Source organism: Lemur catta, chromosome 1, assembly GCF_020740605.2.
Source record: "Lemur catta isolate mLemCat1 chromosome 1, mLemCat1.pri, whole genome shotgun sequence".
NCBI lineage: Eukaryota > Metazoa > Chordata > Mammalia > Primates > Lemuridae > Lemur > Lemur catta.
The window spans coordinates 66,772,100-66,798,458 of NC_059128.1; the positions used below are offsets into that span (position 1 = coordinate 66,772,100).

At 38.2% G+C, this 26,359-nt stretch overlaps 3 gene segments (V, D, J or C); all 3 read right to left on the reverse strand.

Annotated features, from left to right (window-relative positions):
* Positions 1 to 2,650: 2,650 nt before the first annotated feature.
* Positions 2,651 to 4,499, reverse strand: LOC123620678. The segment is given in 2 exon segments: positions 2,651 to 3,793; positions 3,984 to 4,499. Coding segments are annotated over 2 exon segments (663 nt in total).
* A 12,664-nt stretch (positions 4,500 to 17,163) lies between these two features.
* LOC123620713 lies at positions 17,164 to 18,059 on the reverse strand. The segment is given in 2 exon segments: positions 17,164 to 17,645; positions 17,775 to 18,059. Coding segments are annotated over 2 exon segments (522 nt in total).
* Positions 18,060 to 24,261: 6,202 nt separating this feature from the next.
* On the reverse strand, positions 24,262 to 24,957 carry LOC123630787. The segment is given in 2 exon segments: positions 24,262 to 24,668; positions 24,871 to 24,957. Coding segments are annotated over 2 exon segments (456 nt in total).
* Between the last annotated feature and the right edge of the window lie 1,402 nt (positions 24,958 to 26,359).

The window sequence follows — 26,359 nt, forward strand, 5'->3', positions numbered from 1 at the left end:
AAAATTATCCTCTATATTGATAACTGGCTCATTCAAAAATTCACGTAAAAATCACATTCTTTTCCATCAAGCTTCTATTCTTTGGGGGGGGAAGAATGTTGTTTTATTGGTAATACTTGTTGTATTAAGGATCAATCAATGAACTATTAATATAACAATTTAAAATCTATAACCAAAGACATTAAGAAAAAGTATGTTTATAATTTTCTGTTTTTATCTTCTTTCTACAAATATGCCACCATACTAATTAATTTTTAAAAATTTATTGTGATATCACTGTCTCTTTTTAATTAATAGAATTTTACATTCTTAGATCTAATCTAACTAGATAAACCATGCTCTGATAGTTTTATGAATTGTCTAGACTTCTTCTAGAAACTAACAAGGAAACATTCTGTGCCAAAAACAACATTTATTGTCATTTATTTCTTAACTTTAATGTAATTTTGAAGGGTTCTATATCTTCAGCCTTACCAATGAAACCATATAAAATAGACCATTGATGAAGATACTGCATTTTACTTTTATCTCCTAAATTCATTTCCACATCTCAAATTGTGGAATCATTGACATATAATCCAATTTGTATTTTAATCTGTAGACATAAACTATTTTAAATTGTAAGTTTTTCACAATGAATAGTTTAAACTTATTTTCCTTTACTTGTTTCCTTAAAATTATTTCCAAGTTGCTGCTGTAGTTGAAACGTATGGAATAAAAAAGAAAAATGTTTTCTCTAATGCCATAATGATAATTTTTTTTAATTCAGGATATTATGGGGGTACAAATATTTTGGTTACATGAAATGGGTTTGCCTCGCCCATGCCAGGGCTATAAGTATGTCCTTCCCCCATACAATGTGCCCCATTTTCATTAGATGTGGGTTTACCGCCCCACCCCTCCACACCCCCTAACTGACCAGCACCCAATGAGTATTACTACTATGTGAGCACCTTAGTGTTGATCAGGTAGTACCAATTTGATGGTGAGTACATGTGGTGCATGTTTTTCTATCCTTGTAATACCTCACGTCAAAGGGTGGGCTCAATCACTATCCAGGATAATATAAGAGGTGCTAGCTCACCATTGTTTTTGTAGTTGAGTAGTATTCCATGGTATACATATACTACATTTTATTAATCCACTCATGTATTGATGGGCATTTGGGTTGTTTCCATATTTTTGCAATTGTGAATTGTGCTGCTATAAACATTCGAGTGCAGATGTCTTTATTATAGAATGTCTTTTTTTCCTTTGGATAGATTCCTAGTAGTGGGATTGCTGGATCAAATGGTATTTCTATTTTTAGCTCTTTGAGATATCTCCAAATTACTTTCCACAGGGGTTGTACTAATTTGCAGTCCCACCAGCAGTGTAAGAGTGTTCCTATCTCTCCACATCCATGCCAGCATTTGTTGTTTTGGGACTTTTTGATAAAGGCCATTCTCACTGGAGTTAGGTTATATCTCATTGTGGTTTTGATTTGCATTTCCCTGATGATTAGAGATGCTGAGCATTTTTTTATATGTTTGCTGGCCATTATTCTGTCTTCTTTTGAAAAGTTTCTGTTGATGTCCTTTGCCCATTTATTGATGGTGTTGTTTGATTTTTTCTTTTTGATTTTTTTAAGTTCTATATAGATTCTTGTTATGAGCCCTTTACTGGATGTGTAGAATGCAAATATTTTCTCCCATTCTGTAGGTTGTCTATTCACTCTAAGGATAGCTTCCTTGGCTGTGCAGAAGCACTGGGAGCACGAGCACCAAGCTACTATCTTCACACTTTATTTCTATTTCTAAACCTGCAGATATTCACTTTGTAATATTAGATCAATTATCAAGACCAGAGTTTCTAAACTTTTTGAAGAATTCTAACTCCCCAGTATGCATTATTGCAACATTCAAGTTTACAATTTTATTTTGTAATAATTTGCTGACAAAGTTTACTGCCACCCACTTTGGTTATTTGCAAAGCACCAGACAGCCCAGTTGTGCCTGTGCCCTTAGAATGGATGACCAACTGTCAGCTCACAGGCTGCCCACTGAGCCCATGAACCTGAGCCTACATGTGTTCCTGTCCCGTGTGTCCTCCTGCCCTTTGCTAATGCACATGCTCCGTCCTCTTATCAAATTCACTTACAAAACATAAGTTCAAAGATGACATTAAGAATTTCAAAGCAGCAATAGGGAGCATTAAACCTAGCACCAGACACTTTGTGAAAGTGGGGCCTGTGGGACTACAGAGGTCACATGCCCAGGAAGCTGGCCCTGCTCCCAGCTTCACTGAAGTTGTCCAGCTTGTCTTCATCTTGGTTCTCAGGGTCCCACTTTCTTCCTAGTCCACGCCCTCAAATTAACATAAGATATCTTGCCAGGTTGGAATCTACAATTGTTGTAATTGCCAATTGGAATCTACAATTGTTGTAATTGATCCACATGCAGCTTTAAACTTCTGGTTTGGTAATTGGATCTTGGTCTGTGGCCACAGAAGACAATAGTTTCTTTTAGGCTAGTCCTGAAAGTTTTCTGTTCCCTTTCCCAGACCTTAAATGATGTTACAAAATCATGGGAAATAAATCATTTAAAATGCAAGGAAGACAAGTAGATTTTATAATGATGTAACAAAATGAAATAAGCTCTCCTTTAAAACATGATATTTAGAAATGAACAAAATGTATATTTTAGTCAGTAATGTATGTAACAACATTGTACCACTTTATTAATAGAAATCATTTCCATTTTGTGATTCTAAACAGTCTTCTATAGTAGGTAGCTCAGAGTACATACTGTGATGTCAGACTTCCTGAGAGGGAATTCCAGCCCAGCTTTGCTAGTTCAACAATCATGAGAGCTCGGGCAAGAATTTATGCTCTATAATTCTCAGTTTATTCATATGCAAAGTGACGAGAAAGTATCTATTTACAAAGTATTGTCAGTACCTAGATAATATATTAATAAGCTAAAGAGAATGCCTGACACTCAGTGACATTAAGTATTTTTAATAATATTTGCCATGGGTTCCAGGACTGAAAAATATGCATACAAACTTTTAAAAAAATACATATCCTCTCATCCCTTTTCCTGGAAAGTTGAACCATCTACAATTAACTGTAACACTGAGTCATCCCTTTTCTATCTGTTGCCCTGCATGTATTCATTTCAAGCCTTTATTATCACAGTAACTTATATGCGCTGTAACAAGGGATCCCTTTTAATACTACATTGGGGACTTGACATCTTTATCAGTTGCTCCAATGGCTCTATTTCAAAGCTTTTTCCTACACAGGAGTTTCTGGGAGAAAACAGTACATAAAAACAAGTGAAAATAGCAGTTCTGAAAATGTCACGTTTTAGAAGAGATAAAAGTGCTACGATGTAAATCAAAGCACCCAAAGCTGTGCAAATGGTACTGTGGGGGCAATGTCCCTCCCTCCCCCACCCCATGGAAGGGGTTGGGCTGCAGGCCCAGCTGCACTTTGGGTTCAGGCTACAGACTGCCTGGGAGCACTGTGCGTCCTGCGCTGCACAGAGGTAGGTGCCTGAGTCTTCCAGCTGGGTGGCTGTGATGTGTAGGGCACTATAGAGTTCCTTAGAATTCATTGTTGAATTTAACCTTCCGTTCTGCTTTGATCCTGAAGCCATGTAAAACAGACTGATGAGGCCGCCCCCAGGTTTCTGAAGGAACCACTGCATACTGGTCACAGTAGCAGAAAAATTGCACCTCAGAGTAGGGCTGGATCCCTCCTGGAGACTCAGGACTGAAGGGCTCTGCTGCACCTCCAGCCCTCTCACCCCTGCTTGGAAAGAGAAAAGCAAACACATGTGATGTCATTAGGAAATCACTAATGCAGTGCCCAATCTGTAAAAAATCCCAAGAAACACCCTCCAGCAAGTAGGACAATCCCAGAGCTTCATATGACCTCCCCTTCCCCTGTGAGCTGTGAAACTCTCCCCAGTCCCCCATCTGGCAGGGCCCCAACTCACAGCAAACCTGGAGCCACAGAAGCCCCAGCAGAGCTCCCAGTCTCCTCTCCATGGCCCCTTCCTGGTTGCTGGGGTGGCTTCTCCCCGCTCTGGAGGGTGTCGTGTCTGGGTGCAGACAAACCTGTTCTTACTGTCATTAAGTTCCATCAGACTCACTGAGCACCAATCACACTTGAGCTGTCATTCATCTGAACAGGAAGCCCCACCCACAGTGGCCCAGTGAGACTGACAGTCATCTCTCCAAACTGTGAATGTGAACAGTGTGGGGTAGGAGGCAGTATTTCCAATGTGTGAAAATACCAGGGTTATTTCTTTTCTTAAAACACTTTATGTGAGAATGGTTTGTGGGATAGTTTGTGAGGAAAGGGGATGATATGTCCAAGAAGAATGAGTGTCTCAGCTGGGTAAAGCAGCACCTTAGAGAATCACAGGAAGAGTGACACATTTCTCAAATTACACAGTATGACAGAAAATTTGAGAATTTAATTTTATGAAAATTGTAATAAAGGAAAAATATTTCACAGTATGCATTGTGTATTGAGAAGTAGATACAAATTTCTAAATAAAAATTTCTAGAAATCAGGAAATCAGGATCTACAAAGAAAATGTTCCCAACAAAAAGTTGTTGGCTAACAGAAAAACAGGAGACGTGTATGATGTTCACTCTGACTTAATGTCTACCTGTCCCCTTCTGTCCAGCGCTTTCCCCACACACCCTGCAGGCCACACAGCTCTTCTGATCAGCCACACATGCTGGTCAAATTAGATACTGTCCTCTCCCTTTTCTCTTCCTATTTTTGTTCTTTATTTTTTCTCTTCTCTTCTGTTTATTTTTGTTCCTTCTAGTCTGAAAGACATATGAAAAGATCAGATATCAGGGGTATTTGGAATAATTTCTAAGTGAGTGAATTTCAGGAATTTTAATTATAAAAATCAAAAAATTGAAAACAGGTAATGGAGATGTTTTCTATTGAGCTTCCATGTTCACAATGCCCAGTAAACTCCAGTTCCCTTGCCCTCTACTCAGAAAATCATCCTCACAGTGGATTTATAGAGATAGGGACTCCAGCTTTCTGAGGCTTTATATGGAATATCAGAGCTGAAAACCCGAGATGAACTTTCCACAAACACCCCCACCCTTTGCCATCTGTGATTTCACTGACTCACAAGCTCTCTGGTCTTTTCTAATTGTTCAGCCCCCTGACACCATCAGAAAAAGTCTTCACTTCTAGTAAAGCCTACAGTGCCCCCTAGTGGACTGATATCATCAACCGAGAACATCTGGGACCGGCTAACCCCACAGCAATCTCACAACCCCAGCCCCCGTTCACTTCATGTTTTTGAAGTGAAAACAAAGTAACTGCCTAGACTTAAAGGGGGGTTGATAATGAACCAGTTACCACTTTTAAAATGCCATTTCATGGAAAGTAACATCTTAAAATAATTTGAAAATGCTCATCTTGTGGTATTTATTTGATTTCTCTAATTTAATCTAAAATAAATCCAAAACACTTATTGAAGCTGTTCTATAAGTAAATAATATACTAGCTCTTAAGAATATATAAAAGGGGAATAAACTCTAGTTTACCCTCTACTGGAGAAGACAAAAATACACATATCCGTAATAAAATCAAAGAGTAGGACCCTAAGAGGAGGGGAAACTAAAAGTTGTGATCACAGAAGAAGGAGAAATACTTATATATGTGATGGTTGGACACAACGTTATGAAGAAAGTGGTCATTTTCTTCTTTCTCTGCTTTTCTAATGAGAATAGAAAAGAATATGGATAAATCTTTATGATGGCTTTATGACTTTTTATTGGTCTTAATACTATGGAGAATTCATAAATACATGAATTATTAAAAGTAATAAAACATTACATATAGATTAAAATCCCCCTTGATTACCACTCCCAATTCTGGCTCTTTCATCACTCATTTCCCTAATTCTTCCTCATCTCATCAATTTGGAGTTGATATTTTTAGGCATTTGCTATAGATTTACGTACATATGCCAAATATGTAAAACAACTGAAAACATACAGTAATTTCATTTATTGTTTTTAAATGTACTACAAAATGATATGTCTTGTGCATATCTTTTTGTAACTCACTTTATAAATGCAATAATAAATCTCATAGGTCTTATTACAACAACTCATATGGGCCTACTGCTGCATTGCACCATAGTAGGCATGTACCTCAGATTATACAGCCCTTCCCCTGTCGATGAACACTTAAGGCATTGTTGGTTTTTTTGTTTGTTTGTTTGTTTCTTGAGACAGAGTCTGGCTCTGTTGCCCTGGCTAGAGTGCTGTGGCGTCAGCCTAGCTCACAGCAACCTCAAACTCCTGGGCTCAAGCGATCCTACTGCCTCAGCCTCCTGAGTAGCTGGGATTACAGGCATGTGCCACCATGCCCGGCTAATTTTTTCTATATATATTTTTAGTCATCCAGCTAATTTCTTTCTGTTTTTTTAGTAGAGATGGGGTCTCACTCTTGCTCAGGCTGGTGTCGAACTCCTGAGTTCACGTGATCCACCCGCCTCAGCCTCCCAGAGTGCTAGGATTACAGGCATGAGCCACCACGCCCGGCAAGGCATTGTTTTTTTGAACTGTGAAGTATAACACTGGAACAAACCTTCTGAAGCACCCCTCTTCACTCACATATGCCATGTTTCTGTAGGAGCACAGACTGGGAGCAAGAGAAGGGACAATCCCTGTGGCTAGTAGTGAAAAGCTCTCCAGGGAGTGAGGAGATCAGGGAGGGGCATCAGCTCTGAGGAAGAAGGGAGTGAATTCATGTTCCAATTATCATGTTGGTTTTCTTTTTTTTATTACTTTTCTTAACGTGCATGGGCACTGTTGTTAGTCAACTAATTTCAGAGATGGTAAAACTCTCAAATTACTGTCCTGATACATAGAGCTGGGGTACAGTTTCTTCCATCAGCCACAGAGGTAATTCCAAAGATAGTAAGTCAGGAGGAGGAAGAGTACACCCAAGGAGAAGAAGTGATATCTACAAGGTAAAAATGTTATATAATAACAGTGGGGAAAGGAAAAAAGAATAACTTCAGGCATAAAAAAAAATGTGCGTGTATATAATTTAAAGGTACTTATAAGAACATAAATACATTTCACATTTTCAAAAAAATGTAAAAAAGAGAAAAGAAAACTATCATCGCATAAAAGACAGACTAAAAAAGACAAGAAAAAATCAAGGGCATGCTGAGCAAAACCAAAATATTAAAAATGAATCCAAACATATCAGTAATCAAAACACATATAAAATTACCTGATTGAATCAAAATAAAACATCTTGCTACATGCTGCTTGAGAAAACAAAAAACAATCCCTAAAAACGCTGAGCATACAGGATGGGATTCTTCCTGCTGCCCCTGTGTACAAGGACAGCAGCTCCCCATCCATCCACCAAGCCCACCACACCCACCAAAGATCGTCCCAAAACAGTGTCAGTTCAGCTGATGTGATGGTAAAGGAGGAGTCCAAGAAGAGAATAGCAAGTTACTCAGTTAAACTGGCTCCTACAAAGGTGAGATCTAAGATAAAAGGGGGGAAAATAGACAGGTAAAAACCAATTAACATTCAGACAGAAAAGAGAAGAGAGAAAGAAAAGAAAACTGGCAGAGATAAAATACCAAGAAGAAATTAAGATTTAGGTGCAGCAAAGAATGAAACTAAACATGAGAAAATCCCTAACCCTCATATAGTAAAGGAGAAAGAAGCCAAGTCTGAATAAAAGCTTTGAAATTTTTATCAGTGCTCCCTCTCCCTCATTTCTTTTACAATTTGAAATATTTTATGGACTATCTGTATTTGTAATTGTACATTTCTGGTTCCTCTAGAAACACACTTAAGCTAGAGAAAAAACAGAGAAGGCAGGAAAATCTCATTATCAAAATTATTTATGATCACTGTGTGAAATTACTAAAGTGTTGCATCAAAGGAGGCTTCAGTTGTCTTGTTTATGAATTTCACATGTTGAAGCCCAAACCCCCAGTACCTCAGAATGTGACTGTATGTGAAAACAGGGCCCTTAAAAAGTAATTAAAGCAAAATGAGGTCATATAGGTGGGCTCTAATTCAATATGACTGATGTTCTTATAACAAAGGGGAATTTGGACTCAGACATGTGCACCCAGAGGAAAGACCACGTGAGCACACAGTGAGAAGGCAACCATGTGCAAGCCTCTGTAGAAACTAACCCTGCCAACACCTTGATCTTGGATTTCTAGCCTCCAAGACTATGAGAACATAAGTTCTGTTGTTTAAGCCAGCCAGTGTGTGGTATTTTGTTATGATAGCCCTAGAAAATTAGTATAAAGGTCAATTTTTAATATCTTATTATATAAAACATATCACCAAAAGCAATTTAGAATCATAAATGTACATATAAAATGTCTTCAAAATTTTAACATTCTACCTTTTATACCCATGTTTTGGTGCATTTGTTTCCTAAATAAAAGTGCTCCCTTGTCTTAGACATCACCATAAGAATTGTGTATAGAGGTCTAATTATCCTAACAACTTTGTTAATGTGTTAGAAAGATTGAAAATTTGAGTTCGATGTGTTGTATATGAAATATTAAATAATAGATGAGTCAAATATTCTTCATAAGTTACCTTACAAGCTATTAAATATTTTAATATTTACCATATATAGGAAAGTGCCTCTAAATATTAAATAATTTCTCTGGAATTACTGTTGAGAAAGGATTATAATTACATAACATAGATCTCCAGAACATGCATGAACAATTATCTAAAACTTGCTCATGAAATCTGTACATCAGTTACCAAATAGGAATAAATACATCAAACTATTAGGATATATAATTTGCGTTAAATCTTTTTCAGCACAGACCATAGGATATAGAGTATGTGCTAGCTAAAGTAAGTCTCAACTCTAAGGAGAGTCAATTGACATAGTCAAGATAGCAAACTTCAGGGTGCTCAGCTACTGGAAGGCCACGGCAGAGGAAACTACAGTTCAGCTGTCCACATCTTGAATCATATCTGAAGCTTTGCCAAATAGTATAGGGAATATAAGATAGTGGGTTTTTATTATCAACATTAGTGGCATGTTAAATAGCATAATGACTGTTAGAAATGGGTCTTAAATACAAGTATTTAAGATACGTGTTTCGACCAAAGTATTTTAGAGACACACTCTACCCTTGCATGAATAGGATATAAAAATCTAGGATTGCCTATACCTTGGTTTACTCTAAAAAGTTTCTCATAACTATACAATCACATAAGTAAAACAATAAATAAGTAAAACAATAAAGCAATGAATAAATAAAACAAATAAAGCAATAAATAAATAAAACAAGCAAACAATTTTGTTTTTTCAGACAGGAGTGGGTAGGGAGACAGAGGATGCTAACTGCTTGAAGTCCTTGGTGTATGTATAAGCCTAGTCCAATCAAGACAGAGCAACCATATAATAACTTAAATAGGAAATTTTAATATAAAGAATGATTATAACAGAAGATTAGAGTAGCAAGGGAATGGATAGTACAAAGAAAAGAAAACTCTGCTATTCCTATTCCTATTCCTGTAGGAACATCAGATATGAGGTGCAGCCACTACTCCCAGGGCTGGGACAGAAGGCCCAGGGAAGAGGCCCAGCCACATGCTCAGCGCTGAGACTCAGATCTTGGAAAAAGCACAGCTGTGGCTCACCGGATGCCAGAGAAGTAGCTATAGTGCTGTACCAGTCAAAATGGCTGGAAATCCACCCTCTAAACTTTCCAGAAAACTATCCTCTAGGGTGCTGGGGAAAGCTATTCACAGGGTGGCACCTCACTGGAGGTGCTCTTCCACAGAACAACCCAAAAATAGGGGTGCTGGAGGAAGCTCTGGCCGTTGTTCACTGTAGGAACCTGGTGCAGGTGCTCTGCATGAGCTGGCACTGGAGAAGCCTCCATGCTGCCGAATCCTATAAAATCGTCATATAGAAACCAGAAAGCAAACCGTTTCTTCCTGTATCCTCTTCTGACAAAGCTTAACATTGTGCCAACTGACAAAAGAAATAGTTGAAGGGTCCAGGTCCATCTTCACAAAACAGGCAAAGGGTAAATTTGGAACTGAGAGTCAATAAACCAATTCACTTCTTGGACTACTCAGCTTCTATATGCAACCTCTGCATATTTATCATAAAATACATACAACAATAAAACAATTCTATATTTCTACCCACTTCAAGATACAGAAATGTTTCTTGCAAGTGAAGAATGTCTCATCCTTTCTCCAAATGAGAAGATGCATAATCCCAAGGGTCATCACATTTATTGCTGGTTGTATTAAGAACTCTTCAATTCAGCGACAGTGTTTCTGAAAATTCTGTTATCTATACACTAAGTTGTAAAGTTAATTTCCAAATGTGTGTACATAAAATAAAAATGAGAAGTAGAGATTACTTTGATTTCTCAGGCAGAGTTGTTTGAGGGAGATGGGGGATGTTCTCTCAGCTGCTAGAGGTCGTTGGCGTGGAAGTTATTTTTCTTCAAAAGTCAGCTTGAGTTCAGAATCTAAACAAACTGGCAGTTCTCCTTCTCATACCAATCCACAGAAAGTGCCCACCACAGTCCCTTTGGGCAATGTGGCTGAGCTGATGACAGTGAGTCACCTGAAATTAGACATCTTGTGAAAGATAAGAGAGTGTGGTCCAAAAACAGAAAGGAAGGGAAGGACGGAGGGAGAGGAACATTAAATGAGCCTACATTTCTTGTTCATAATTTTATGTCTCTACTGCCCATTTACCTTCCTCACACCTCTTCTGCAATCACTCAAACACATTTTTCACACATAATCATATCACTACATCCTGTAAAATACTTTTGATCTCCTGGTTCATCATTTGGCCAATGTATTCCATTGGCCACAATCTACTTACTCTCTCTATGTTTTGAGGGTTCCTATGCACCCACCCTCTTACACATTACAGCATGAGCCAAATAGCAGCTTGAAAGCTCCCTCCTCCTTCTCCTTTTTCTCCAGAGTATTTGTTATCCTCCAAGGCTTCAAGCACACAGTGAATATAAAATCTTCTTATACGGTTCTTTCCATCCTAAACAGAAGAAAGTCATAAATTTATACTGGGTCCAGTGACCCCCAGTTGTAATTCTTTTCAGTATTTCTAGCAGAGCTTGGCATTGCTAAACTTACCACATGATTGATTATTACAAAGTTAGCATACAAGAATCAATCTTTAATATTACAAATGTGAAATCATGCAACAATAGGGTGAAAGCAACAAGCAAAAATGTCACTAGATAGAAGAGAGGTGAAAGGGATTACACCCACAAATTTCTGATGTAGATTTGCAGAATTTAAGATACCAAAAGAATAGGAAACTACTTTTATAACTGAAAAAGTCTTTGAAGAAACACTGATGAATTCTAAATCTTCATTCTCCTTCTGCACTATTCTTAAATAGTTGCCAGAACTAACATCAGTCACCATGACGGTTTTCTAAGTCCTTCATGATTCTAATCAGTCTTTTACCATTGACTAATCATTTATCAGAATCCTTCCTAAATACAGGCACTCAGACAAAATTTTCTGACACATGAACAGCACAGTTAGAGCCAGAAAAAGAAATTCTAAGAAAACAGTCTAAAATAGTCTATGAATAACCAACTCGACAAGGAGGCAAATTTAGAAGGTATAAACATGAGAAACTCATCTTTTATTTTCTAGGTTAGTTGAGAGATGAAATGATAAATGAAAACACAGCTTCTCCTAAGCCATGTCACAGCACACAGTCAACATCAAGGCAAATCCTTGAGGACCTGATCATTATGTGATAAGCAGACTATCTCCTCCATCATTCTAGAATACTATTTATCATTATGTAGTTTCTACAATGAGCAAAAATCCTCAGAAACAAAGTTTAGCAGACATGGGACACAGCAGGAATTGCAGACTTATATAGAAGTACCTGGCTCAGCTCACCCCTCTTTGACTCATTACCATCACCGAGCAAGAGATCTTTGAAAATGCCACAGTAGGAGATCTTGAGTCTCTGAAAACTTCACCAGCATAGGAGGTTTGTGTTCAGCTCCCCCTGCAGTCCCAGGCACTGTGTCATTCAGAGCACAGAAGTACTCAGCTGCGTCACTCCAGTGCACAGAGGGTTTCCTCAGGGTGAAAGAAGATTCATTCTTCCTGAATTCAGCCTCAAAGTCTTTAATGCCTTGAACCAGAGTGTTCCCTGAGTAGTACTGAAGGAGAAGCTGGAGGCCTTGGCCAGGGTACTGGACATACCAGAAGAGAGCAGGTGTTGCACCATAGGAATACTTGCATCTCAACTCCAGTGAGGCTCCTTCAGAGACAGTGATATGGCCGTCAGGCTGGGTCACAGACTGGGCTCTGGCATCTCCTGAAAACTCAATGTTATACTATCAGTGAAGACAGTTCAGACTCCAGTACAAAAAAGTAAGCATTTCTAGGCAGAATCTGTGGAACTAGAGACCATAAAGACATTTTTTACTCACTCAGGGCAAAATGTATCCCCAGTACCGGGACGAGCACCAGGAGCATGGCTGAACAGTGGAGATGCCACAGACTCTTTTCTAGAAGATGTCCCGAGAACAGGCAGGAGTGGCTTCAGAAACAAAGACCTTGGAAACAGGTGTGGGGAAGGTTCAGCTGCACTGGTTCCTTGCTGAGATAAAACTACCAAAGCTGCTGTAGTGAACCTGGATGCTTTTTGACCTCTGCTTCTTGTCACATGTCTCTGCAAAGAACTCAGCGAGCTCCAGGGAGGAGGACCTGAGCAGTTGATGATCTGAAACAGAAACAAGGTCTCTCGTTTGTGCTGCATCGCCCTCTGGAGGCCAGGAGCAGAACCAGAGTTTAGCACAGAGAGCTCATTAGTGTGTTCCTCCTACTTTGTGAGATGTATCACAACTTCCACACATGTTCTTTCCATCCCAGATCTATGATGGTGTATTAGTTCTAAAGCTCATTAGAAATAGGAAGTCATATAAAAATAGATTAAGAAGTTACTTCACTGAGAAACCAGTTTTTAAAAATTTACCAGAATTCAGATGTGAGTCCATGAGAGTCTTTGGAATCAAACCGATTGTCTCAGGCTGATGTTGGCTGGTCCAGTGCTGCCATGGTGGTGATAGAGGATAATGGAGATATTTCCCTTGGGTGATGCTTGCGCACCCATACCAGTAAAAGATGGCCCCTAAAATGAGAAAAATGCCTCTGTGTGACTAATGACAAGATGTAACTCTGGATGGGAAGGCTTTGACCCTAGAGCTCAAGGAAATATAACTACAGAAACCTCTTGGGCTAGAGGAAATCCAGCCACACCAGGTGAGAAAGCTCAGAAAACATTAAGAATGAAGAAGTTCATTGCTTTCTCTGTGGCCAATGCAATGCTTTTACTAAGTCAGAATATTCTTTTCTTGGATTCCAGAAGCAGGAGCCCAGTCCTCTCCTTAAGTTCTTCCTTCACTTATTCCTGCCTGGAGAGAGATTCTTTCACAAAGAAGACTTAGTAATGCTGTTATTTTGTATATGTTGTAGCCTAGAAGTGGACTTATTATTCCTTAGGCCATATACTCACCTCTCATCTGTTCCAAATTTCTTCCTGACTAAAATAATAGAAATATAAATGAAAATAAACAAAAATCCACAAGAATAAAAAGAATAAGGATCATCTGGAGAAGAGAGATTTATACATGTTTCCAGAAGACAGAAAGTGAATGGGATCAAATGGAAGATTAAAGTTAGGACACAAAAAAACGAGTCAAAATAAGCTATGAGGAGCATTTCCTGCTGGCTTTCAGGCTGGTGCTTGTTTTAACTCCTCTCAAAGTTTCTGGGCATTGGCAAAATCCAGTATGTTCAAAGTCAAAAGCCACAGGGCTGTCTGACGCCTTGGAGCAGCGCTTTTTTCTCTGCCCTGGAAGAATGCAAAGTAATTCTCCAATCCTCTACAGTAAAGCGACATCTCATAGTTAAAGAAGAATAAGATCAGAAACAATATTCTCATTTAAGGATGTTGACAGCATTCTCAGAAATACATTGATTGCCAGGAAGATTAAAGAGTCTCCACATATGGCCAAAACTAACAAAATAAACAGTCCATTAAAAACAAGGAAAAATTCAGAAATTTAAAAAGTAGAGAAAGAGAAAATTGAAAACAAAAATAAATAAATAAATAAAAAAGAAAAAGCAACTCTCTTTTAGATACCGAAAAAACATAGTCTGTGAGTAGTTGCACCATGCCTTATCATGCTCTTGGGTCTGGATGTGGTGTAGAATTAAGAAATTTTTAGACTTTAGAAAAAAAATCTAGTAGTTGAAGAATGCATAAAAACAAGTGAGCATTCTCATTTTCCAGCACCAGAGGAAGACCTTTATGAGTCTGGAGAATGAGCTGGGAAAGGTCCAAAAATTCAAGACCTTAACTAGAAGATTCTTATAATATTAATGAGGAAAAAAATTACAAATATAAAAAATGGACGAGATTTAACCAAACAGGGTAATAAAAATAATAGTGGAAAAAGAAAATGATAAACAGCCATCCTTGATGAATGTGGCAGAGAACCAGAAGTTATTGCAGGAACTTAGTATAATGGAATAGGACATAGCTTTAAGACACCCACAGCCCATCTCTCTCACTGATTACAAGTAAAACTGAACAAACTACAAAAAAAAAAATAACTACCTGTATACTCTAAAATTAGACAAAAGCAGGAAGATCATGTAGGGGAGTCAAAAGTTAGAGGAGTAACTTGCACAAGGGTGAATTTCATGTTTTTTCTTTTCTTTTTTTTTTTTCCCCTTTTGGCTTTGCTCTGAGACAGGCCCCTGATGCAAGGTAGGATGACAATGGCATAGAAGACAAAAATTCTGAAAGAAACACAAGCTTTCTGGTTCTCTAGGCTAGGATAGAAAAGGGACATCCTAGGGGAAAAAATGGAAAACAGCTTAAGTCTTGAGCTAATCCCAAAGCTCCACGTACATGAGGCCAACACAAACCAGAGTAACAAAGCTTAGGTTAGTGAACTGAGATTAGAACCACTGTCCAAGTTTGAACCACTGCCACCTGGGTGGCACCCATGTAGGACAGACTCAAACCAATGTAGCACAGAGTTCAGGAACTGACCTGAGATTTGAACCCCTCAAACAAGTTTCATACTAATCCCTCAGCTGTAAGTGCTTCAGATAGACCCAAACCAACACAGAGAACTGAACTGAGATTTTGAGCCATCAAATTCCACAAAACGGGAAACAAAAAGAAGAAAACGGAGTCTACACACATAATATTTAAAAATGTTTAAGATGCTTTCCAGAATTATTTGACATTCAAAGGACCAGAAAAAAATGGACTAATATTTAAGTAAAAGATCAAGAAACACAAATGGCAAAATGACTAAGATGCTAGAACTAATAGAAAAACATATTAACATAGCTCTTGTGATGATGTTCCAGGAAGTAAAAGGAAACATACTTGAAATGAATGATAAAAATTTGCTGCAAAGAAACACAAGTTACAAAAAGAACCAAATAGAAATTTTACAACTGAAAAATGGAATATTGGAAATAGACACTTCACATTAAGGGCTCAATAGCAAAATGAAGATGACAAAGAAAAGAGTGAGCCAACTTGAAAATAGCTTAGTATAGATTATCTAACCCAATAAATTTTGACTTTGCCACCTCCTAGGAAACATTTGGCAAGTCTGCACACAATTTTGGTTGTCACAGCTCGGGGTGTGTAGTACTACAGGCATCTAGTGAGTAGAGGCCAGGGGTGCTGCTCAAAATTCTACAACACAAAACAGCTGCAAACCAATAAAAAATTATTTGGCTCAAAATGTCCATAGTGCCAAGTTCAAGAAACCTTGATCAAACCTTAAAAGCAAGAAAAAAATTGATGAAAATGGTAGATAGAGCCATGGAGACCTGTGGGACAATATCTAAAACTCTAAACTATTAATATATCTCTTTGGAATCCTAGAGAAAGAGGAGAAAGAGGTTGAGTCAGAAAACATATTTGAAAAAAGAATGGCCAAAATACTTGCCAACTTCAATGAAAGACATAAATTTTTAAACTCAAGAAGCTTAGCAAACCCCAAACAAGATAAAATCAAAGAGAACCACACCTAAACACATCACAATTAAACTGCTGACAACAAAAGATTATATGATTGTGTGTGTGTGTGTGTGTGTGTGTGTGTGTGTATAAAAACAACACATCTATGAAGCAGCTAAAGAAAAACAACATGTTACATCACTGGGGAACAATTATTTGAATGACCTTGGCTTTCTCATCAGAAAACATGAAGACCAAAAGATAATGAAAGAGCACCTTTAAAGTGAGGGGGGGAAAGTGCAGACACAAAATTACAAACCAAGTAAAAATATCATCCAGAAATACAGGGGAAATTAAGAATAAAGGCATTTTCAGCATTTTCAGATAGCAAATAACTAAAAAATATATTTGCCAGCAAATCTACTCTAAAAGGAATACTACAGGGAGTTTTTCAAGTTTGAAGGGAACTGCGTTATTTCAGACACATCCCTGGTATCAGAGGAAAACTTGACTCTTCAGTAACAAAGGAATGATACCAGAAATGGTAAATAGCTATTAAATGTAAAATACTTCTTATTCTCCCTATTAGATGTTAAAAGTACATACAGTTGTTTAAAGCAAAAATTATAACACGTGGCAAGGTTTTTAGTGTGTGTAATATATATGAACAACTATAACAGTCTTCAGTGTTGGTAGAGACATATTATCCAATATTTCTGCATTTTACATAAAGTGGTACAATATTTACTCACAGTAGATTCTGATAGTTAGGCATGTATGTTGTAATCTCCAGAGCAACCATTCAAAAACTACAGAGATATAGCTTTTTGCCCACAGATAAATTAAAATATAATATTAAAAAATATTCAAATAGTCCAAAAGGAGTCAGAAAAAAGAAAAGGGAGAACAAAAAAAAAAAAAAAGACGGGTGACACAGAGAAACAATAATAAAATAGTATACTTAAATCCAACCTGATAAATATTTATATGCAATTTTCATTGTCTAAACTTGCCAATGTAAAAACAGAGATTGACATAGTATATAAAAAGGCAACACTTTCTTTTATGCTACCTACAAGAAACACACGTTAAATTTAAAGTCACAAATACATTAAAAATAAATAGATGAAAAAGATATGGCACACATGAGTAAACATCAGAAAGTTGAAACGATTTTTTAATATTATAAAATAGACTTCAACACTGAGTTCTTGAGTCACAGGAAGTCCCAGTATGTCAGGAGGTTTGTGTTCAGCTCCCCCGGCAGTCCCAGGCACTGTGTCACTCACAGCACAGAAGTACTGGGCCGAGTCGCTCAAATGGGCTGAGGCTTTCTTCAGGTGGAAAGAGGTTTCACTCTTCCTAAATTCAGCCTCGAAACCTTGGATGCCTTTAACCAGAGTGCTCCCTGATACGTACTTCAGGAGAAGCTGGAGTCCTCGGTTGGGATATTGCACGTACCACCAGAGAGTTGGTGTATAAGAAACTGCGTAGTTGCACTTCAGCTCCAGAGAGGCTCTTTCAATGACAGTGACGTGAAGGTCAGGCTGGGTCACTGTCTGGGCCCCGGTTCCTCCTGCAACGGCAATGCTGTGTCAGTAAACGCAGCACAGACTTCGCTATGAAGAAAACATGTCTCTATTCAGATCCAATTAGAACTCAGTCGCTTTCATGAAAGGAGAGAAGCAAATGGAACGTTACTCACCAAGGGCAAAAATCCCCTCAAGCACGAGGAGGAGCAGCAGGGCCATGGCTGAGCCGTGGAAACGCTGCAGGGCCTGGGCAGGTGGGCGGTGGCCAAGGTCTCTGAGCCTCAGGAGCCAGCAGGAGCGGGGAAGCTGGGCTGGACAAGTCCCTTGCTTTGGCAAGTTTCAAAAATGCCTAAAAAGAGGTTTTTCCTTAAGGATTCTGCATGCTTTCAGGCTTCTTGTTCTCGTCACACGTTCCCTACCTACACAGACATCAGGGAGGTACATCAGCCGGCTGCAGGGAGGAGGGGCTCAGGGGATAATGATGATGATGATGATGATCTGCGGTAGAAACAGGTTTGTACAGCATCGCCCTCTAGAGGCCAGAGACGGCACCAAGGTTCCAAGAAAGCGAACTGCTTCCTCCGCATTGCTGAGATGTGATATCAAAATTCCTGCGTTAATGTAGAAATAACGTTCCTATGATGACATATTTTCAAAGAAACGCTTTCCAATTTACTGCGTAGTTTAAAATATTGCTAAATGTGTTGTTACATTATGTCACTGCTGAGAGTTATTTGCACTACAGTAAAGGAATGTTATACCAAAACAAAAACAAAAACAAAAAAAAACTCCAACAGAACGTGTTTCTTCCTTCCTGAATCTGTGATGCCATCACCTTCTGTAGTACATGTTATCAATCCTAAAATAGGCTGGGCGTGGTGGCTCACACCTGTAATCCTAGCACTCTGGGAGGCCGAGGCAGGAGGATCGCTCGAGGTCAGGTGTTCCAGACCAGCCTGAGCAAGAGTGAGACTCCATCTCTACTAAAAATAGAAAGAAATTAGCTGGACAGCTAAAAATATATATAGAAAAAAATTAGCCAGGCATGGTGGCACATGCCTGTAGTCCCAGCTACTCGGGAGGCTGAGGCAGAAGGATTGCTTAAACCCAGGATTTAAGGTTGACATGAGCTAGGCTGACGCCATGGCACTCTAGCCTGGGCAACAGAGCAAGACTCTGTCTGAAAAAAAAAAAAAAAAATCCTAAAATACATGGAAAATGGGAGTCATGTGCAAATATAAGAGTAATTTACTTCACTGAGAAATTAGTCACGAAAGACAATATTCTGAACTTTGCAATACCATTGAGACACTCTATTTGTTGTTGCTGTTGCTGCTGTTGTTGTTGTTGTTAAAGTCATTCATTGGGGAGAGTGGAGAATATCCATTCCCTAAGACTGAGCTGAGCTGCACATGTCCCTATGCTGCTGGATGTGAGCATCAAAGTGGGTGAAAGAGATTATACTTTTATTCGGTGCTAAAAGAAAAAAAATACATTAGACAAGAGATTTATACTTTAAATCAGCCTGGATTACATGGCACTAATTAATTAATCAATGCAAACTAATAAAGGCAATAATTTTCTTTGTCAAGCAGAAAGTGTTAAAAAAAAGACTGCTTGATTTCAGGTCAAAAAGTTTGATATTTGTAAGGCTATATTTAAAAAGAGAAAATGAGAGTCCTGTCTCAATTGTCAATACTTAGAATACTGATATCCTATGCCAAGTGATGGGAATCTGATAGTAAAACAAACAAAAAAAAATTAACAGAGGCCCCTCTATGGAGACATTTGAGCAGACTGCTACAGATAAGAAAACATAACATAAATAAGTGATTCTCAAAAGAATTTAGGTGAGAAAAAGAAGAGTAAACCTATATGAACTCAAGAAAGCTGGAAGGAGTGCACCTAGCAGACTAAAAATGAGAGGAACTTGTGGGAGGAATAGAGAACATGGGAGAGATTGACATTGACACTCAACAGAGCTAAGCAAGCAGCAGCCCTGCGTAGGTGGGAGACAGGGTATATCCAACAAGGGCAGTCACCTCTGTGGCCCAATATAATAAGATGAAATTCTTGAGCAAGACGCCTTCCCCAGAAAAAACATTTTAGCATGGAGATTATTGGAACCTAGAAATGAGGTAACTGAATAAGGAAAGAAATCTCAGGAAAATGAGAATGTGGCCAACAAAGATCCTCTTCACAAGTCAAAACAAACTCATTCCTTTCTGTGTACTCTGTTGGTTTGTACCAGCCTGAAATCAGTTCTCTCTTGGGCTTCTATTTCTTGATTCTGCCCATGGATTTTTTTTTCACGTGTATCACCAAGTAATACAGTCAGTTTGAAATTTTAAATGTTACTAGAGTGTGCTTTTGATTCAAAATTTCTAATTAAGCGTATGTATTCTCTTCCTATCTCTCCAAATCCCCACTGAAATAAAATTTAGAAGTATAAACCTAAATTCATAATGGTAAAAGTTATAAAAAGATAAAATATATCAACAGTTTTCATAAGATTGAAAGTATATGTAAGCACACTGGTGGATGAAACAGGGAAAAAAATCATGGCCCAGAATGAACTATGAGAAGATTTATAGTGGAAATGAGAATGAAGGAAATCTGCTCCATGAGACCCCAGAAAATTTCTAGATTGAAAAAGATGAGGTTGGAGGAACAGAACACACAGGGATATATTGTAGGTTCATATGTGGAATACCTACACTAGCCTCCCTCTGTAGTCACTGTCCTACTGTTGTGCTTATGTGTGAGAAGCATAATAAGACAGCCTTTACCCCGGGAATGTAATCTTCATGAGAGTTGATATGAACCACCTAGGAAGGCTGATGTTTTTAGTGTGAGTAGTTGACAGAGTTAGGCCATCTTCAAACTGACAACAGGCACAGGGAAATAAGAGGAGCAACTTAATTACCAGTTCCCTGCACATGCATCCTAACAAAAAGCATGCCAATTCACATGATATGCCCACATGCCCATACTGCTGGCCAACACACCATTTGGGAAGAAATCTTGTGGGGAATATGGGAACAATGACATGAGGAGTCCATCCTGCTACTCAGTCCTTCATTCTTAAATATAAATCAATAACCAAAGAACATTAGTCATGTAAAAGCATAGATGGTATCTCTTTCTGTCGGTCTCTCTGCACATGGAAGCCCAGAGTCATCCACTGTGAATCATCAGAGTCATTTTGACCTGGATACAAAGTGATGAACATAATGTCATGTAATCATTCCCATGGAGCTAAAATAATATACTGGTTCCCTACTCACTATTCTTAAAAAATCCTGACTCTTAGCTTTGAATTATATTTTCTTATATGCATTCCTTATATTTATTTAGATGTTTTCTGTTAACAAGTGCTTTAAACCACATTTTTTTTCAACTCTTCCAGATTGGTAAGACAAGCCGTATAAACCCCACTAGAGAAAGAGATTAAATTTTGGAATATAATAATTATAAAGTCAATCATTTCTTGAATACTGCCCATGTGCCAGGGAAGTTCAATGTTAATAGTGAACTCTTTTGGTGCCCAGCCTAGATCCCCTTTATCAGGCCACTGTAGCCCACATACCTGGCCCTCTGCTCCATATACTAGCCTCTAAGGAAGTCACCTGAAGGCCCAGGACACACTAACACCACTGCCAATACAAGCTGTCCTATGCCCTAATATCAGGCATATTCAGCTCACTGCTTCCACTGTTGGGGCCCAAAGACTGGCTCAGCTAATATTCAAGTTCCCATCAAAACTTCACCAGAGCCTCAACTAATAACTGTTCCCTAGGTTACCAAGGAAATCACAGATACTACTGATCTGTATACTGCCTAAGAACCCATAGAAAGATCACACTACTACAGTCATCCCAAATCAAAGCCAAAGTGCCCTACTGAACCAGCAGAATAGATACAACTCCAGGAAAACATTCTCCCCTTTGAAAGCAATTTCAAAAAATTGGAATGAGTGACTGCTAGATCAGATGTGCACATATCAATGGAAGGACACAGGAAACATGAAAAAGCAAGGAAATATGACACCACCAAAGGACCACAACAAGAGTCTATCAATGGATCCCAATCAAAAACAATTCTTCATAATGCCAATAAGAATTCCAAATATTGATTCTAAAGAAGCTCAATGAGATGGAAAAGAAATCTTAAAACCAATACAAAGAAATCAGAGAATCAATTCAGTATATGAATGAGAAATTAACCAAGGAGATAGATATCATTAAAAAAAAAACCACAAAAAATGCTGGAGCTGAAAAATTCATTGATGGAAATACAAAACACATTCAAAAGCTTTGAGTATAGACTAGATCACACAGAAGAAAGAATCTCAGACCATGAAGACAGGTCTTTTGAAATTATCCAGTCAGAGAAAAATAAGGAGAGAAGAATAAAATAGGATGAGCAAAGACTTCAAGACATCTGGGACTACATAAAGTGACTGAACTTACAAATTATTGGTATTTCTTAGGGAGAAGAGAGATCAAGTTTAGAAAACCTACTTAAGTAAATAATTGATGAAAACTTCCCAGAACTAGCAAGAGAGTTAAACATTTGGGTATTCAAAATACCGATATAATTTTTCACAGATTTAGAAAAAACTATCTTAAAATTCATATGGGAGGGAAAAAGAGCCCAAATAGCCAAAGCAATCCTAACCTAAACCTAAAACAACAAAACTGGAGACATCACATACCTAACTTCAAATTATACTTCAAGGCTATAATAACCAAAAGAGCATGGTACTGGTATAAAAGTAGACACATCGATCAATGGAACAGAATGGAGAACCCAGAAAAAAAAACCATATACATACATCCAACTGGTCTTTGAAAAAGCAAACAAAAACATACACTGGGGAAAGGATGCACTATTCAATAAATGATGAGGGGAAAATTGGTCAGCCACATGCAGAAGAATGAAACTGGATTCCTATCTCTCCCCATATACGAAAATTAACTCAAGATGGATTAAAGACCTAAAAGTAAGATATCAAACAATAAAAATCCTGGAAGAAAACCTGGGAAAAACTCTTTTGGACATTGGCCTAGAAAAAGAATTTATGACTAAGACCCCAAAAGCAAATGCAATAAAAAACAAAAATAGACAAATGGGACTTATTTAAACTAAAATGTTTTTGCACAGCAAAAGAAATAATCAAAAGAGAAATTGAGAACCTACAGAAGGGGAGAAAATATTCATAAACTATGTTTCCAACATTGGACTAATATCCCAAATCTACAAGGAACCCAAACAATTCAGCAAGACAAAAAAATCCGTTTTAAAGTGAGCAAAAAATATGAACAGGCATTTTTCAAAAGAAGATAGACAAATAGCCAACAAATATATGAAAACATGCTCAACATCACTAATCATCCAGGAAGTAAATTAAAACCATAGTGAGATGCCATCTTACTCCAATTAGAATGGTCATTATTAAAAAGTAAAAAAACAGTAGACGTTGGCACAGATGGGGGTGAAAGGAGAACACACTGTTAATGGAAGTGCAAATTAATACAACCTCTAGGAAATCAGTAGGGAGATTTCTCAAAGAAGTAAAAGCAGATCTAGCATTTGATCCAGCAACCAAAGGAAAAGAATCTGCCCAAAGGAAAAGAAATCATTATATCAAAAAGATATCTGCACTCGTATGTTTTTCACAGCACAATTCACAATCACAAAGACGTGGCATCAACCTAAGTGCCCATTAAATGATTAGTGGGTAAAGAAAATGTGGCATATATACCATGGAGTACTACTCAACAGTAAAAAAGAATGAAATAATGTCCTTTGCAGCAAATTGGATGGAGCTGGAGGACATTATCCTAAGTAACTTAGGAATAGAAAAATAAATGCTTCATTTTCTCACTTATAAGTGGGGGAGAAACTATGGCTACAAAAGGGCAGACAGAGTGGAACTCATAAAACTAATACCATCAACACATGTGAAATAAAACTACAGTGAGCATCAAGATGTATATGTTAAATATGTACCACCTTTTTGTATATCAATCATAACTCAATAAAAAAAGTGAAGAGAAAGAAAACTTTTTTTTTTTAGCAAAAACATTGTCATCATTTTGTTTTTTCTCTCTCTCTCTTTTTTTATTTCAGCATATTACAGGGGTACAAATGTTTAGGTTATATATATTGCCTTTGCCCCACTCAAGTAAGAGCTTCTAGCATGTCCATCCCCAGATGGTGCACACTGCACCCATCAGGTGTAAATATACCCATTCCCTCCTCCCCCTCCCACCTGCCCAACACCCAGTGAACATTACTACTATATGTGCACATAAGTATTAATCAATTAATACCAATTTGATGGTGAGTACATGTGGCAAGAAAACTTTTAGAGGTAATGGATATGTTTATGGTGTGCAGATTATGATGATGGTTTCATGGGTTTATATTTATCTGCAAACACGTCAAGATATGTGCACATTTTGTATGTTGGTTACATACCTCAACAATAACTTAAATAATATTTTTTAAAAACTAGAGTGAAAAGAGAAGTCTGGAAAATATTTTGTCCAGAGCAGTATTGTATCTTTCATTTCCCTTCAGGATCAATTATTTTCAGAATTGTGAAAACACTTTCTGAACCAATCAAACCCTCTATACTATTACTCTTAATTTCTATTTGCCTCCAGAGAGCAAAGAGAACTTCTCTGCCCTGCAGTCTAAGTTCTGTATCAAGCATTGCTGGGGCCCCAGCAGGTTTGGGTGCAGACTGCAGGTGCCTGGGGAGCACTGTGTGCTGACTGCACACAGGTAGGTGGCTGAGTCATTGGGCTGGGAGTCTCTGATGAGCAGGGAAACATTTCGGCTGGCTTTATTGAGCTGTGCTGTAAACCTTCCTTCTTCTTTGTCACCAGCAGAGTATGTGGACACCAGCAACTCAGGGCCTTTGCCAGAATACTGTCTGTACCACATGAAGTACTGAAAAGCAGTGTTGCTGTAAGTGCAGCTGAGAGACGCAGTGGCTCCTTCGGAAACAGTGAGGGATTCGGGAGTCTGCTCCACCTCCTGTTGGCTCCTCACCCCTGTGCAAAAGACAATATTCAGACAAAGAAGGTTGGTTGGGTAGTGGATGCTTCCTCGTCAGGCCTCTTATGCACTACCAACCCTTAGCCAGAAGGAAAAGACAATTTATGCTTTTATCCACAGGCCTAGGATAAACAATAACTCCAAATATATCCAAATATTGTACTATCATCACCTCCAATAGAGATGACCAAAACTCACAGCTTAACTGAAGCCACAGAATCACTAGTAAAACTCTCAAGGAGTTCATCTCTGCAGTTCACTGAGGATTCAAATTTTAAACCTTAAAAGGAATGAGCCTCGCTTAGGCATTTCTAATTTTCTGCTTTAAGAATCATAAAAAGATTTTGTTCTACCAATTAGAAACAAAAGAGGCTCTTTTCACCACCCCTGCTACACCACTAAGCCACTCCCCTGATATCTCTCTCTCTCTCTCTCTCTCTCTCTCTCACACACACACACACACACACAGGAGCACTTCAGAAATTGAGAGACTTCCTCAAGGTCCCTAAGAAGACACTGCCATCTTGTGGAATCATGATAGTGATCAAAGATGTATTCAAAATGAACTATGTGAACCGGTGAAAGTAAAAATCTGACGGTTTAGTTAAATTAAAAATCTGAGAAGCAAATACTCCAAGTCAATGTGTTTGGGGGATGTGTATATGTGTTCTACATAAAATGGCAACTCTTGTGTGAGTAAGACCAGTTATTTCAAATAGCCACTTTCCTACACTGAAAGATCAGTCATGAAGTATTCCATTATAATAATTTGAGGTGAGGTTCCTGCAATTCAAGGAGCATTTCATATTGCATAATTCTTCTCTATGGCAGGCCAGACATGCTCTACCCCACTCCATTATCTCCAATTCTTAAAGGAATCTCTTGTAACTCAAAAGAATCCTTTAAAAACAGTGACCTAAAATCTGAACAAACAGCCTGGGCAACATTTTTAACAAGTTCAGAAATGAGAGGAGCTTGGAATTCATCATTTCATTTTGCACCAGTGACACATCTGTGTCAAAACAGTACTTTTTGAGTTGGTGCAATAGAGATAAACCTGCCTTTACTACTTAGAATATCAATAAAATCCAATATACCTGTTCATTTATCTAATTTCTATTATTGCCTTTCTTGTACAAAGCTGATATCTAAGAATTAATCTCCAAAAGTTATGGATCTTCTCTCTCTCTGCATTTCCATCCTAACCTAACCAGCAAACTAGATCTATCAGAGAGCTATCTGTGCAAGAAGCTTAATTGGGTCTACAGAGAAACAAGCACAGACAACTACTGCTCCTCCTTTGTTCAACAACCTGCTTCATGCTCTAGCAGAAGTTGATGGCTAGAGGCCAGCAATGGCACAGGCCCTCTCTACTCAAGAGCCATGTAACCAGTACCCACCAAAGATGGCCTGGGCAGATACTTCCCATTCCCACCAACAACTGCACGGGAAATGGAATGAGGGAGAAGATGCTAATATTAAAATCCTTTTCTCCAAGAGCACATTGCACTTGACAGAAATCACAGCCATTTCCCAGTAAATATAAAGACCAAAGGAGGAGTGACAGAAACACAGATGGCAGCCAACCACAGTCTTGGAAAATTAATGAAAAGCAAATATAACATCTTCAAAATTGAATGTGGACATGAAGCACAGTCTTTGTAAGAAGCACCCCCTTTGCAAGATT